The sequence below is a fragment of the Garra rufa genome, chromosome 13 (genome assembly GCF_049309525.1).
Source record: "Garra rufa chromosome 13, GarRuf1.0, whole genome shotgun sequence".
Taxonomy (NCBI): Eukaryota; Metazoa; Chordata; class Actinopteri; order Cypriniformes; family Cyprinidae; genus Garra; species Garra rufa.
The window spans coordinates 16,214,930-16,231,445 of record NC_133373.1 but is presented as its reverse complement, the minus strand read 5'-3'; the positions used below and the strand labels follow the sequence as shown (position 1 = coordinate 16,231,445).

The 16,516-nt window shown below is 35.9% G+C and overlaps 1 protein-coding gene across 1 annotated transcript in view; it reads right to left on the bottom strand.

Annotated features, from left to right (window-relative positions):
- Window positions 1–15,108: 15,108 nt before the first annotated feature.
- The window catches only part of LOC141348421 (connector enhancer of kinase suppressor of ras 3-like), a 66,537-nt gene continuing 65,129 nt past the window's right edge, over window positions 15,109–16,516 (bottom strand). Inside the window, exon 24 of the mRNA XM_073852732.1 lies at window positions 15,109–16,187. Coding sequence (XP_073708833.1) covers window positions 15,942–16,187 — 246 coding nt within the window. The 3' untranslated portion in view covers window positions 15,109–15,941. The remainder of the gene's footprint in view (window positions 16,188–16,516) is intronic.

Below are 16,516 nucleotides of genomic sequence, written 5' to 3'. Positions count from 1 at the left end.
TTTTTACAAATGCAATTTGTAACGTTTTGTTATTGTGGAAGTACATAAAATAAAGCAGACATTTATATTTCTTTCCTCTGTAATCACAAAGTAAGGGATCGCGCTGGCACCGCCGACCCAATTAGTGCAGCGTTTATATATGAGACTGCAACAAATATAGCCAACCATTATAAAGAAACGTTGACTGATGTGCAAAGCGGTACATCAGATGAACATTTATTCTGCATGATGGGACAGACAGTAAAGACAGGCTGAGTTCAGGGCCGCTCACGCACAAATATTAAAGCATAAGCACTCTTTTCATGAACAAAAAAATACAAAAATTATTTATTTTTTCATTTTTAAACAGAACGAAATCATCATCATCATAACACAATCAAACCGTGTGTCATTTTTCTTTTATTTATTTCTGTTAGTATTTAAATTTTCTGTAAAATCAAACTTGTCATCCAAATAATATTCCAAGCTCAAAGTCGATTATTCAGAAATAGCCTAACAGTTTTGATCTGATTATCTTAAACAGAGAGAACAGAGAGCGCATTCACAGCCGCGTCAGGAACAGAGGGCGCGGTTGCCTCCGCGTCCAGAACAGAGAGCGCAGTCGCCTCCGCGTCAGGCGTAGAGATAGCGGTCATGGCCGCGTCCTGAACAGAGAGCGCGTTCACAGCCGCGTCAGGAACAGGGGGTCGCGGTAGCCTCTGCGTCAGGGACAGAGAGAGCGGCCGCCTCCGCGTCAGGAACAGAGAGCGCAGCCGCCTCCGCGTCAGGAACAGAGAGCGCAGCCGCCTCCGCGTCAGGAACAGAGAGCGCAGCCGCCTCCGCGTCAGGAACAGAGAGCGCAGTCGTCTCCGCGTCAGGAACAGAGAGCGCAGCCGCCTCCGCGTCAGGAACAGAAAGCGCAGCCGCCTCCGCGTCAGGGACAGAGAGCGCAGCCGCCTCCGCGTCAGGGACAGAGAGCGCAGCCGCCTCCGCGTCAGGGACAGAGAGCGCAGCCGCCTCCGCGTCAGGGACAGAGAGCGCAGCCGCCTCCGCGTCAGGGACAGAGAGCGCAGCCGCCTCCGCGTCAGGGACAGAGATGGCGTTCACCGCCGCATCAGGAACAGAGGGTGCGGTCACCTGCACGTCAGGAACGGAGACCACGGACACTTCCGCCTTCCCACGGAAGAGCCACTCCGCCCCCACCGCAAAGCGGGAACGCCGTCGCGCCGACTCGGCCCCACAGGCCTCCATCTTGGCCAGTTGAAGGTAGATAACCTCCTCGAACCGAGCGGCCGACGCCGCCTCAAAAGACGCCGCCTCCTCAGAAAAAAAAAAATACTCCCCGCTGGACCCATCGATGATGGTTGCATTCTGTCACGTGTGAGAAAGGAGGTCTGGGTCCAGGTGCAGGTAAGTGATTTTTTAATGAAAATAATAACAAACAAACAAAAAGCCAACACGGCGTAACTGAACATAAACTCAAACATAAACTGAGCAAAACATAAAACAAGGTCAAAGGCCAGGATCAAGAACATAAAATCCACAGAAGACAAAAGACAATGCAACCATGAAGCAGGAGTGAAAGGTGAGAGTTTTTAAAGACCAGATAATAGTGAACAGATGTGAGTGAATCAGTGTTAATGACAAAGACAGGTGAATGCAATCAGAAAGTGCAGTGTGAACAGCGACCTCAGGAGGCTGAGGGGAGACCCACAGCCCCGATCATGACACAGTTATTGTAGACAGATTGGAAATTAATCCTAATAAACATGCCGCTACAATTGAAACCATTACATTAAAATTATTAAAACAGTGTATTTCTATATAACTTCGGCAGCGTGCAGATCCTCCTTTTAGGACTGTGGTGAAGGCAGCGCGGACAAACGCTTAGCTCGCTCACATAATCATATCATCTATAACAGGAACATCAGATTGTTTTTATGACATAATATGTCGTTATTACGAGAAAAAGATGTCGTTTTAACGAGAAAATTATGTCGTTTTAACGAGAAAAGATGTTTTAACGAGAAAAGATCTCGTTATTACGAGAAAAGATGTCGTTTTAACGAGAAACGATCTCGTTATTACGAGGAAAGATCTCGTTATTACGAGAAAAGATGTCGTTTTAACGAGAAAAGATCTCGTTATTACGAGAAAAAAATGCCGTTTTAATCAGAAAAGATCTCGTTATTACAAGAAAAGATCTCGTTATTACGAGAAAAGATGCTGTTTTAACGAGAAAAGATCTCGTTATTACGAGAAAAGATGTCGTTTTAACGAGAAAAGATCTTGTTATTACGAGAAAAGATCTCGTTATTACGAGAAAAGATCTCATTACGAGAAAAGATGTCGTTTTAACGAGAAAAGATCTCGTTATTACGAGAAAAGATGTCGTTTTAACGAGAAAAGATCTTGTTTTAACAAGAAAAGATCTCGTTATTATGAGAAAAGATGTCGTTTTAACGAGAAAAGATCTCGTTATTACGAGAAAAGATGTCGTTTTAACGAGAAAAGATCTTGTTTTAACAAGAAAAGATCTCGTTATTATGAGAAAAGATGTCGTTTTAACGAGAAAAGATCTCGTTATTACGAGAAAAGATGTCGTTTTAACGAGAAAAGATCTTGTTTTAACAAGAAAAGATCTCGTTATTATGAGAAAAGATGTCGTTTTAACGATTAAAGATGTCATTATTACGAGAAAAGATGTCGTTTTAACGATTAAAGATCTCGTTATTACGAGAAAAGATGTCGTTATTACAAGAAAAGATCTCGTTATTACGAGAAAAGATGTCGTTTTAACGAGAAAAGATCTCGTTATTACGAGAAAAGATGTCGTTTTAACGAGAAAAGATCTCGTTTTAACGAGAAAAGATCTCGTTATTATGAGAAAAGATGTCGTTTTAACGATTAAAGATGTCGTTATTACGAGAAAAGATCTCGTTATTACGAGAAAAGATGTCGTTTTAACGAGAAAAGATCTCGTTATTACAAGAAAAGATGTCGTTATTACGAGAAAAGATCTCATTTTAACGAGAAAAGATCTCGTTATTATGAGAAAAGATGTTATTACGAGAAAAGATCTCATTTTAACAATTAAAGATCTCGTTATTACGAGAAAAGATCTCGTTATTACAAGAAAATATCTCGTTTAACAAGAAAAGATCTCGTTATTACGAGAAAAGATGTCGTTTTAACGAGAAAAGATCTCGTTATTACAAGAAAAGATCTCGTTATTACGAGAAAAGATGTCGTTTTAACGATTAAAGATCTCGTTATTACGAGAAAAAATGTCGTTTTAATGAGAAAAGATCTCTTTATTACAAGAAAATATCTCGTTATTACGAGAAAAGATCTCGTTATTATGAGAAAAGATGTCGTTTTAACGCGAAAAGATCTCATTTTAACGATTAAAGATCTCGTTATTACGAGAAAAGATGTCGTTATTACAAGAAAAGATGTCGTTTAACGAGAAAAGATGTCGTTTAACGAGAAAAGATGTCGTTATTACGAGAAAAGATCTCGTTATTACAAGAAAAGATCTCGTTATTACGAGAAAAGATGTCGTTTTAACGATTAAAGATGTCATTATTACGAGAAAAGATGTCGTTTTAACGATTAAAGATCTCGTTATTACGAGAAAAGATGTCGTTATTACAAGAAAAGATCTCGTTATTACGAGAAAAGATGTCGTTATTACGAGAAAAGATCTCGTTATTACAAGAAAATATCTCGTTATTACGAGAAAAGATGTTGTTTTAACGAGAAAAGATCTTGTTTTAACAAGAAAAGATCTCGTTATTATGAGAAAAGATGTCGTTTTAACGATTAAAGATGTCATTATTACGAGAAAAGATGTCGTTTTAACGATTAAAGATCTCGTTATTACGAGAAAAGATGTCGTTATTACAAGAAAAGATCTCGTTATTACGAGAAAAGATGTCGTTTTAACGAGAAAAGATCTCGTTATTACAAGAAAAGATGTCGTTATTACGAGAAAAGATCTCATTTTAACGAGAAAAGATCTCGTTATTATGAGAAAAGATGTTATTACGAGAAAAGATCTCATTTTAACAATTAAAGATCTCGTTATTACGAGAAAAGATCTCGTTATTACAAGAAAATATCTCGTTTAACAAGAAAAGATCTCGTTATTACGAGAAAAGATGTCGTTTTAACGAGAAAAGATCTCGTTATTACAAGAAAAGATCTCGTTATTACGAGAAAAGATGTCGTTTTAACGATTAAAGATCTCGTTATTACGAGAAAAAATGTCGTTTTAATGAGAAAAGATCTCGTTATTACAAGAAAATATCTCGTTATTACGAGAAAAGATCTCGTTATTATGAGAAAAGATGTCGTTTTAACGAGAAAAGATCTCATTTTAACGATTAAAGATCTCGTTATTACGAGAAAAGATGTCGTTATTACAAGAAAAGATGTCGTTTAACGAGAAAAGATGTCGTTTAACGAGAAAAGATGTCGTTATTACGAGAAAAGATCTCGTTATTACAAGAAAAGATCTCGTTATTACGAGAAAAGATGTCGTTTTAACGATTAAAGATGTCATTATTACGAGAAAAGATGTCGTTTTAACGATTAAAGATCTCGTTATTACGAGAAAAGATGTCGTTATTACAAGAAAAGATCTCGTTATTACGAGAAAAGATGTCGTTATTACGAGAAAAGATCTCGTTATTACAAGAAAATATCTCGTTATTACGAGAAAAGATGTTGTTTTAACGAGAAAAGATCTTGTTTTAACAAGAAAAGATCTCGTTATTATGAGAAAAGATGTCGTTTTAACGATTAAAGATGTCATTATTACGAGAAAAGATGTCGTTTTAACGATTAAAGATCTCGTTATTACGAGAAAAGATGTCGTTATTACAAGAAAAGATCTCGTTATTACGAGAAAAGATGTCGTTTTAATGAGAAAAGATCTCGTTATTACGAGAAAAGATGTCGTTTTAACGAGAAAAGATCTTGTTATTACGAGAAAAGATCTCGTTATTATGAGAAAAGATGTCGTTTTAACGATTAAAGATGTCGTTATTACGAGAAAAGATCTCGTTATTACAAGAAAAGATGTCGTTATTACGAGAAAAGATCTCGTTATTACAAGAAAATATCTCGTTATTACGAGAAAAGATGTTGTTTTAACGAGAAAAGATCTTGTTTTAACAAGAAAAGATCTCGTTATTATGAGAAAAGATGTCGTTTTAACGATTAAAGATGTCATTATTACGAGAAAAGATGTCGTTTTAACGATTAAAGATCTCGTTATTACGAGAAAAGATGTCGTTATTACAAGAAAAGATCTCGTTATTACGAGAAAAGATGTCGTTTTAATGAGAAAAGATCTCGTTATTACGAGAAAAGATGTCGTTTTAACGAGAAAAGATCTTGTTATTACGAGAAAAGATCTCGTTATTATGAGAAAAGATGTCGTTTTAACGATTAAAGATGTCGTTATTACGAGAAAAGATCTCGTTATTACAAGAAAAGATCTCGTTATTACGAGAAAAGATGTCGTTTTAACGAGAAAAGATCTCGTTATTACGAGAAAAGATGTCGTTTTAACGAGAAAAGATCTCGTTTTAACGAGAAAAGATCTCGTTATTATGAGAAAAGATGTCGTTTTAACGATTAAAGATGTCGTTATTACGAGAAAAGATCTCGTTATTACAAGAAAAGATCTCGTTATTACGAGAAAAGATGTCGTTTTAACGAGAAAAGATCTCGTTATTACAAGAAAAGATGTCGTTATTACGAGAAAAGATCTCATTTTAACGAGAAAAGATCTCGTTATTATGAGAAAAGATGTTATTACGAGAAAAGATCTCATTTTAACAATTAAAGATCTCGTTATTACGAGAAAAGATCTCGTTATTACAAGAAAATATCTCGTTTAACAAGAAAAGATCTCGTTATTACGAGAAAAGATGTCGTTTTAACGATTAAAGATCTCGTCTTAACGAGAAAAGATCTCGTTATTATGAGAAAAGATGTTATTACGAGAAAAGATCTCATTTTAACGATTAAAGATCTCGTTATTACGAGAAAAGATCTCGTTATTACAAGAAAATATCTCGTTTAACAAGAAAAGATCTCGTTATTACGAGAAAAGATGTCGTTATTACAAGAAAATATCTCGTTTAACAAGAAAAGATCTCGTTATTACAAGAAAAGATCTCGTTATTACGAGAAAAGATGTCGTTTTAACGATTAAAGATCTCGTCTTAACGAGAAAAGATCTCGTTATTATGAGAAAAGATGTTATTACGAGAAAAGATCTCATTTTAACGATTAAAGATCTCGTTATTACGAGAAAAGATCTCGTTATTACAAGAAAATATCTCGTTTAACAAGAAAAGATCTCGTTATTACGAGAAAAGATGTCGTTTTAACGAGAAAAGATCTCGTTATTACAAGAAAAGATCTCGTTATTACGAGAAAAGATGTCGTTTTAACGATTAAAGATCTCGTTATTACGAGAAAAAATGTCGTTTTAATGAGAAAAGATCTCGTTATTACAAGAAAATATCTCGTTATTACGAGAAAAGATCTCGTTATTATGAGAAAAGATGTCGTTTTAATGAGAAAAGATCTCATTTTAACGATTAAAGATCTCGTTATTACGAGAAAAGATGTCGTTATTACAAGAAAAGATGTCGTTTAACGAGAAAAGATGTCGTTTAACGAGAAAAGATGTCGTTATTACGAGAAAAGATCTCGTTATTACAAGAAAATATCTCGTTATTACGAGAAAAGATGTCGTTTTAACGATTAAAGATGTCGTTTTAACGAGAAAAGATCTCATTTTAACGATTAAAGATCTCGTTATTACGAGAAAAGATGTCGTTTTAATGAGAAAAGATCTCGTTTAACAAGAAAAGATCTCGTTATTACGAGAAAAGATCTCGTTATTATGAGAAAAGATGTCGTTTTAACGAGAAAAGATCTCGTTTTAACGAGAAAAGATCTCGTTATTACAAAAAAAGATCTCGTTATTACGAGAAAAGATGTCGTTATTACGAGAAAAGATGTCGTTTTAACGAGAAAAGATCTCGTTATTACAAGAAAAGATGTCGTTATTACGAGAAAAGATGTCGTTATTACGAGAAAAGATGTCGTTTTAACGAGAAAAGATCTCGTTATTACAATTCAATTCAATTCAATTCAAGTTTATTTGTATAGCGCTTTTCACAATACGAATCGTTGCAAAGCGCTGTACAAAAGTTTAGGCTACTACAATATATTTAGTAATTTTAGTATTTAGTGGTGAATACTGTATGTCAAGTCGATGTACATATGATATAAATGTTAAAATCAGTAACTGTGTAATCGAACAGATGATGATCACTAATTGCAATGATTATGTGCTGTGATCAAACTTGTAAGAAAATTTTGTAGTGCTGTATGTTGTTTCAAGGCTGGCATCATCTGCGGTCCTCTGAGGGGTCGGCATCATCTCTTCTTCTGAATCCAGACTGAATCTTGTGTAAATCCTAGTTACCACGGGATGGAAATCCCGTGGCAGAAACAGAGAAACAAATAGAGAAATAATTAGCGTAGCTGCTGTTCCAACTTCCAACCAAACAAAAATGATGTGTTTAGCCCAAGCTCAAGAATATTAATGTGCATTTGATCAGATGTAACTGAAGTACAACGTTATGAGATACATTATGTGAATGCTTGGCTAAAGAGATGAGTCTTTAATCTAGATTTAAACACAGAGAGTGTGTCTGAACCCCGAACGTTATCAGGAAGGCTATTCCAGAGTTTGGGAGCCAAATGAGAATAGGCTCTCCCTCCTTTAGTGGACTTTGCTATCCTAGGTACTACTAAAAGTCCAGAGTTTTGCGACCTTAGGGAGCGTGAGGGATTGTAGCGTAGTAGGAGACTAGTTAGGTATGCAGGAGCTAAACCATTAAGGGCCTTATAGGTAAGAAGTATTATTTTGTAAGTGATACGGAACCTAATAGGTAGCCAGTGTAGAGACTGTAAAACTGGGGTAATATGATCATATTTTCTTGATCTGGTAAGGACTCTAGCAGCTGCATTTTGGACTACCTGTAGCTTATTTATTGAAGAAGCAGGACAACCACCTAGTAGTGCATTACAATAGTCCAGTCTAGACGTCATAAATGCATGAACTAACTTTTCTGCATCAGAAACAGGTAACATGTTCCGTAGCTTAGCAATGTTTCTAAGATGGAAGAATGCTGTTTTAGTAACATAGGAAATATGATTTTCAAAAGACAGGTTGCTGTCTAATATAACACCCAGATTTTTGACTGTAGAGGAAACAACAGTACATCCGTCTAGTTGCAAGTTGTAGTTTAAGAGATTCTGTGTACTCTTTTTTGGTCCAATAAGTAATATCTCAGTCTTATCTGAATTTAACAGTAGAAAATTATTGGTCATCCAGTCTTTCACATTTTTAACACACTCTGTTAACTTTGCTAAGTTAGAAGTTTCATCTGGTCTTGTTGAAATATATAGTTGAGTGTCATCAGCATAACAATGGAAACTAATCCCATATTTCCTAATAATATTACCAAGGGGTAACATGTAAATTGAAAATAGTAGAGGACCTAGGACAGATCCTTGTGGCACTCCATACTTTACTGGTGTTAGCTGCGATGACTCCCCATTTAAATACACAAAGTGATAGCGATCGGACAGGTATGATCTGAACCATCTTAATGCCTGCCCTTGAATACCTGTATAGTTTTGTAATCGATCTATGAGTATTTCATGATCTATAGTGTCGAACGCAGCACTAAGATCAAGTAAAACTAGCAATGAGACGCAGCCTTGATCTGACGCAAGTAGCAAGTCGTTTGTGATTTTTACAAGTGCAGTTTCTGTGCTATGATGGGGCCTGAAACCTGACTGAAATTCTTCAAAGATATTATTATTTTGCAAGAAGGAGCACAATTGAGCAGACACAACTTTTTCTAGAATTTTAGACATAAATGGAAGATTAGAAATGGGTCTGTAATTTGCCAGTTCACTAGGGTCTAGCTGTGGTTTCTTAATAAGAGGTTTAATAACTGCTAGTTTGAATGGTTTTGGGACATGACCTAAAGATAACGATGTGTTAACAATATTAAGAAGCGGTACTTCTGCTATAGGTAACAACTCTTTTAGTAATTTAGTGGGTACAGGATCTAATAGGCATGTTGTTGGTTTAGATGTGGTGATAAGTTTATTTAATTCTTTCTGTTCTATAGTTGTAAAGCACTGCAGTTTTTCTTCCGGTGTAATGACTAATGTTGAAGTATCAGTTGCTGTAGTATCTATATTTGTTATTGTATTTCTAATGTTGTCTATTTTATCAGTAAAGAAATTCATAAAGACATTACTATTAAACTGTGCTGGAATATTCAGGTCAGGAGGTGTTTGGTTATTTGTTAATCTAGCCACTGTGCTAAATAAAAACCTTGGATTGTTTTGGTTTTTTTCTATGAGTTGGTGGATGTACTCGGCTCTAGCAGCTTTTAAAGCCCGTCTATAGCTGGACATACTGTTTTTCCATGCAATTTTAAAAACTTCTAAGTTAGTTTTTCTCCATTTACGCTCAAGATTACGAGTTTCTTTTTTTAGAGAATGGGTATTACTGTTGTACCATGGCGCAGTACGTTTTTCTCTAACCTTTTTTAGCTTGATTGGGGCAACAGCTTCTAATGTATTAGAGAAGATAGTGCCTATGTTACTAGTCATTTTGTCTAGTTCATGTTTATTTATGGGTGCACAGAGCAGTTGAGATAAATCAGGCAGGTTATTTGCGAATCTAACTTTGGTAGCAGGAACAATAGTTCTGCCCAGACGATAGCGCGGAGCTATATAGTTAACATCAGTGATACGCAGCATGCACGATACGAGGAAATGATCGGTAACATCATCGCTTTGAGGTACGATATCTATATCAGTAAGATCAAGTCCGTGCGATATAATTAGATCTAGTGTATGATTAAAACGATGAGTGGGCCCAGTGACGTTTTGTTTGACTCCAAAAGAGTTTAACAGGTCAGTAAACGCAAGTCCTAACGCATCATTTGTATTATCAACATGAATGTTAAAATCTCCAACAATTAATGCTTTATCAAAATTAACCAATAGGTCAGAAAGGAAATCTGCAAATTCTTTTAGGAAATCTGTATACGTCCCTGGAGGTCTATACACAGTAGCCAGAGCAAGTGATAGGAGAGATTTATTTTGCATATCTGACAGAGTAACATTAAGTAGGAGTACTTCAAATGAATTAAACCTGTACCCTGTTTTCTGAGTAACATTGAAAATATCACTATAAATTGTTGCAACACCACCGCCACGACCGATCTGACGAGGCTCATGCTTATAACAGTAGTTTGGTGGAGTAGACTCATTCAGACCAATAAAATCATTTGGTTTTAGCCAAGTTTCAGTCAAGCAGAGTACATCAAAACTATTATCTGTGATTATTTCATTTACAATAAGTGCTTTGGGTGCGAGTGATCTAATATTTAGGAGCCCAAGCTTTAAAATTTGTTTTTGTTCATTTATTGTGCATTTTTCTGGTTTAATCACGATTAGATTTTTTCTAGATCCTTCATTAAATTTTTGTTTTGACCTCACTATTCGAGGAACAGACACAGTCTTTATAGATTGGACAGCACCAGTACTATCGTTTAAATGTGCATAACAAAAGCCATCCTCGCAACTATTTGAAGAATTGCTTACTAGTCAAATGGAGCGCAGCGTCCTGGAGATGTTGTCCGACAGCAGTTCTGCTCCGACTCTGCTGGGGTGCAGGCCATCAGCGCGGTAAAGCCTAGGGCGCTCCCAGAAAAGATTCCAAAAGATTTACAAGAAAAGATGTCGTTATTACGAGAAAAGATGTCGTTATTACGAGAAAAGATGTCGTTTTAACGAGAAAAGATCTTGTTTTAACAAGAAAAGATCTCGTTATTAAAAGAAAAGATCTCATTATTACGAGAAAAGATGTCGTTATTACGAGACAAGATCTCATTTTAACGATTAAAGATCTCGTTATTACGAGAAAAGATGTCGTTTTAATGAGAAAAGATCTCGTTATTACAAGAAAATATCTCGTTTAACAAGAAAAGATCTCGTTATTACGAGAAAAGATCTCGTTATTATGAGAAAAGATCTCGTTATTACAAGAAAAGATCTCGTTGTTACGAGAAAAGATGTCGTTTTAATGATTAAAGATCTCGTTATTACGAGAAAAGATGTCGTTTTAACGAGAAAAGATGTCGTTATTACGAGAAAAGATGTCGTTTTAACGAGAAAAGATCTCGTTATTACAAGAAAAGATCTCGTTATTACGAGAAAAGATGTCGTTTAACGAGAAAAGATGTTGTTTAACGAGAAAAAATGTCGTTTTAACGATTAAAGATCTCGTTATTACAAGAAAAGATGTCGTTTTAATGAGAAAAGATCTCGTTATTACAAGAAAAGATCTCGTTATTACGAGAAAAGATGTCGTTTAACGAGAAGAGATGTCGTTATTACAAGAAAAGATCTCGTTATTACGAGAAAAGATGTCGTTTTAACGAGAAAAGATCTCATTAATACGAGAAAAGATGTCGTTTTAATGAGAAAAGATCTCGTTAATACGAGAAAAGATGTCGTTTTAACGAGAAAATATCTCGTTATTACAAGAAAAGATGTCGTTATTACGAGAAAAGATCTCGTTTTAACGAGAAAAGATCTTGTTATAACGACATAGCTGAGTGGGGGAAAAAATATGTGTGTAGCAGCAATGCATCACCATAAGTGATAGTTGTTCATGAGTCCCTTATTTGTCCTGAACAGTTAAACTGCCTGCTATTAGAAAAATCCTTCAGGTCCCACAAATTCTTTGGTTTTTCAGCATTTTTGTGTATTTGAACCCTTTCCAACAATGACTGTATGATTTTAAGATTCATCTTTTCACACTGAGGACAACTGAGAGACTCATATGCAACTATTGCAAACACTCACTGATGCTCCAGAAGGAAACACAATGCATTAAGAGCTGGGGGTGAAAACTTTTGAACAGATTGAAAATGTGTACATTTTTCTTATATTATTTTGCCTAAATATCTTTTTTTTTTTTTTCATTTAGTACTGCCCTTCAGAGGCTACAGAAGATACCTACATGTTTCCCAGAAGACAAAATATGTTGAATTTACCCTGATCATTAAATTCAAAAAGTTTTCACCCTCCATCTCTGAATGAATTGTGTTTCATTCTGAATCATCAGTAAGCATTTGAACCTTCTGTTATAGTTGCATATGAGTCCCTCAGTTGTCCTCAGTGTGAAAAGATGGATCTCAAAACCATACAGTCGTTGGAAAAGGTTCAAATACACAAAAATGCTGAAACCCAAAGAATTTGTGAGACCTGAAGGATTTTTCTGAAGAACAGAAGGCAGTTTAACTGTTCAGGACAAACAAGCTACTCATTAAGAACTATCACTAAACAAAAAAACACAGCTGTTGGTCATTCAGGTAACAACACAGGTATTAAGAATTAAGGGGATGTAAACGTTTGAACAGAGTCATTTTTTTTTTTTTTTTTTATTGAAACAACTATTATTTTCTCTGGTGGACTATATGTAGACGTCTTATGTGAAATATCTTATTCAGGTCAGTACTAAATAAAAAAAGAACATGCATTATGTATGATCCCTGTTATTTTAGTAAAATAATTAACATTTTGCAGATTCTGCAAGGTATATGTTACTTTTGACTTCAGCTGTATCTCCTGAATATGCTGCCAGCTCCATTATATGTAATCAAAATGGTTTATTCAATCATTTTGTAATTTTTTATTTTTTTTAACCGTTACTTCTATATATCTAATATACAGTCCTGGCCAAAAGTTTTGAGAATGACACAAATATTAGTTTTCACAAAGTTTGCTGCTAAACTGCTTTTAGATCTTTGTTTCAGTTGTTTCTGTGATGTACTGAAATGTAATTACAAGCACTTCATACATTTCAAAGGCTTTTATCGACAATTGCATGACATTTATGCATAGAGTCGGTATTTGCAGTGTTGGCCCTTCTTTTTCAGGACCTCTGCAATTCGACTGGGCATGCTCTCAATCAACTTCCTGACCAAATCCTGACTGATAGCAACCCATTCTTTCATAATCACTTCTTGGAGTTTGTCAGAATTAGTGGGTTTTTGTTTGTCCACCCGCCTCTTGAGGATTGACCACAAGTTCTCAATGGGATTAAGATCTGGGGAGTTTCCAGGCCATGGACCCAAAATTTCAACGTTTTGGTCCCCGGGCCACTTAGTTATCACTTTTGCCTTATGGCACGGTGCTCCATCGTGCTGGAAAATGCATTGTTCTTCACCAAACTGTTGTTGGATTGTTGGAAGAAGTTGCTGTTGGAGGGTGTTTTGGTACCATTCTTTATTCATGGCTGTGTTTTTGGGCAAAATTGTGAGTGAGCCCGCTCCCTTGGATGAGAAGCAACCCCACACATGAATGGTCTCAGGATGCTTTACTGTTGGCATGACACAGGACTGATGGTAGCGCTCACCTTTTCTTCTCCGGACAAGCCTTTTTCCAGATGCCCCAAACAATTGGAAAGAGGCTTCATAGGAGAATATGACTTTGCCCCAGTCCTCAGCAGTCCATTCGCCATACTTTTTGTCCCTGATGTTTTTTTTGGAGAGAAGTGGCTTCTTTGCTGCCCTTCTTGACACCAGGCCATCTTCCAAAAGTCTTGGCCTCACTGTGCGTGCAGATGCGCTCACACCTGCCTGCTGCCATTCCTGAGCAAGCTCTGCACTGGTGGCACTCCGATCCCGCAGCTGAATCCTCTTTAGGAGACGATCCTGGCGCTTGCTGGACTTTCTTGGACGCCCTGAAGCCTTCTTAACAAGAATTGAACCTCTTTCCTTGAAGTTCTTGATGATCCTATAAATTGTTGATTTAGGTGCAATCTTAGTAGCCACAATATCCTTGCCTGTGAAGCCATTTTTATGCAACGCAATGATGGCTGCACACGTTTCTTTGCAGGTCACCATGGTTAACAATGGAAGAACAATGATTTCAAGCATCACCCTCCTTTTAACATGTCAAGTCTGCCATTCTAACCCAATCAGCCTGACATAATGTTCTCCAGCCTTGTGCTCGTCAACATTCTCACCTGAGTTAACAAGACGATTACTGAAATGATCTCAGCAGGTCCTTTAATGACAGCAATGAAATGCAGTGGAAAGTTTTTTTCGGGATTAAATTAATTTTCATGGCAAAGAAGGACTATGCAATTCATCTGATCACTCTTCATAACATTCTGGAGTATGTGCAATTTGCTATTATAAAAACTTAAGCAGCAACTTTTCCAATTTCCAATATTTATGTAATTCTCAAAACTTTTGGCCACGACTGTATATTCATAAATTTATTCTACTTTATTTTTATGTGGCATTTTTTAAATATTTCTTCATTGTTCACTTCATTGTATATATGCACTTACTGTATGTTCTGCATAAAAAAAGAAATTTGCCTTTGTGCATCAAGCATGTTTGAGCTTCTGTTTACCATATTTGATAAGTAAACGATGACATTGTCTTTTATAAGAAGCTGAAATTGCTGAAATCAAAAGTAGTTCTCAAATGTTTATATTATTAGAAACTGGAAATGTATTTTCTCCTAAATTATGCTCTTTCTCAAAATTTACTTCCCTTTTCTGAACAATGACTTCTACACAACTGGAAGTCAACTTAGTGGAAGTCAGATCCCCTAAGTGTCCTTAAATCATTTTCTTTTTTTTTTTTAAATCATCTTAAATGTTCTTAATTTTGTTTTTATTGTTGTGATTATCATTTTAAATTTTTATGATTTTTATGCTATTGTGATTTTAATTCCTTTTTATGTACAGCACTTTGAATTACCATTGTGTATGAAATGTGCTATATAAATAAACTTGCCTTGCCTTGCCTAAATAGTAACCACCGGTATAGTTAAGCACATTAACATGAGCATATTCCACCAAGTTTGACATCCAGAAAGTGGTTAAATGGATGTGCTGAGCACTCAAATTTCTCAAATGCACCCTAGCAGACAACAAAAGTTTGAAAGAAAATATTAAATTTCCATTTTTATTTCCTTTGGCACACCTTCAGCATGAATTACTCCAAAAATATCAAGTTAACATTTATACAGTTAAATCAGACATTTATACAAAAATGTACAATACCCAAGACATTCATTTCCAGTTTTAAAATGCTAAAATATGTACATCTAAAATGGACCATCATGATAAAAACAAGTAAACAAGACTCTACTCCTAAAAAGATAAAATACAAACAAGTTCAAGAAGAGAAGAGAGAACAGAACCGAGATTTGTGTGTATAGTATGTGTGAAAAAGGGCTGAACAAGAGATGTACATGCAGAAGTGTGTTTGTCCTCTGTGGAATCCACAATTGGGTGAAAAATAAAACCAAATTCCCTATAAACTCACCATTTCATTCAACACAAATTATGTTTAGTACATTTTCTCTCCCACTTTTCTTTATCTAAACACTAAATGATATGAACAAAACTGACAAGAAATGCATCTGTTTTTATTTATATTAACATGTTACAACTATTGTGAACTACGAAGGCAAAACTAAGTAACTACATTTTTTCAGAAATGAGTTACGACTGAAATTGGGTTTCTTGTCCTGTGACAGCATTCTGTGCTCAAATTCAGAGAAAACTGATATCAGATTATTTAAAACTGAGGTAATTTTTAGCTCCATGATGTAGTTACTCTGTTCTGCCTCTGCAGGTTAGTATCTGTTTAAAGTGTTTCAGCGAAGCTTCATTTGTGTCCAGGAAACCGGTCCTTGATGTTTCCTGCTCTGTTTGTGTTGTACAGGCCCTGTGGTCGTCTTCACACAGCATACATCTGTTTCAGTTTGTTTTTTCCTCACTGATCTCTGTAATCATCCTCTCGTTTTCAGAGGCTAGTCTCTGTGTACACAGGGACGGCAGGGAGTGAAGCGTTCGGGCTGAAGACTGACTGACGTTGAGGCTGAGTCTGAACCAGAGGTTGTTGGGCTTGTGGCTCCACGGCACTCTTGTGTTTCTCTCCTATCTCCTGCAGCAGGAGCACATTAGAATCTCGCCACTGTCTGTATTTACAAGCGCTCAGAGACGGTTCACTTAGGACCTGCTCTATGGCCTGCAGATCGGCCTCCTTCGCCTGAAATAAAACAGACACAGAATAATATAATGGATTATTCTGAAACTATAAACATAACTTCCAGGTGTTAAAGTAAAGTGTTTTTGTTTCATCAATACTGCCATCTAGTGTCTGTAGACTTCAAATATATTCTCTCTTATGGTCACCAAGGTTGCATTTGTTTAAACAAAAATAAAGTAAAAATATTGTGAAAAACTATTACAGTTTGAAATAACTGTATTTTAAAATATAATTTATTCCTGTGACAGTAACGCTGAATTTTCAGCATCATTACTCCAGTCTTCAGTAATATGCTGATTTGCTGCTCAGTTATTATTGGTGCTAAGTTA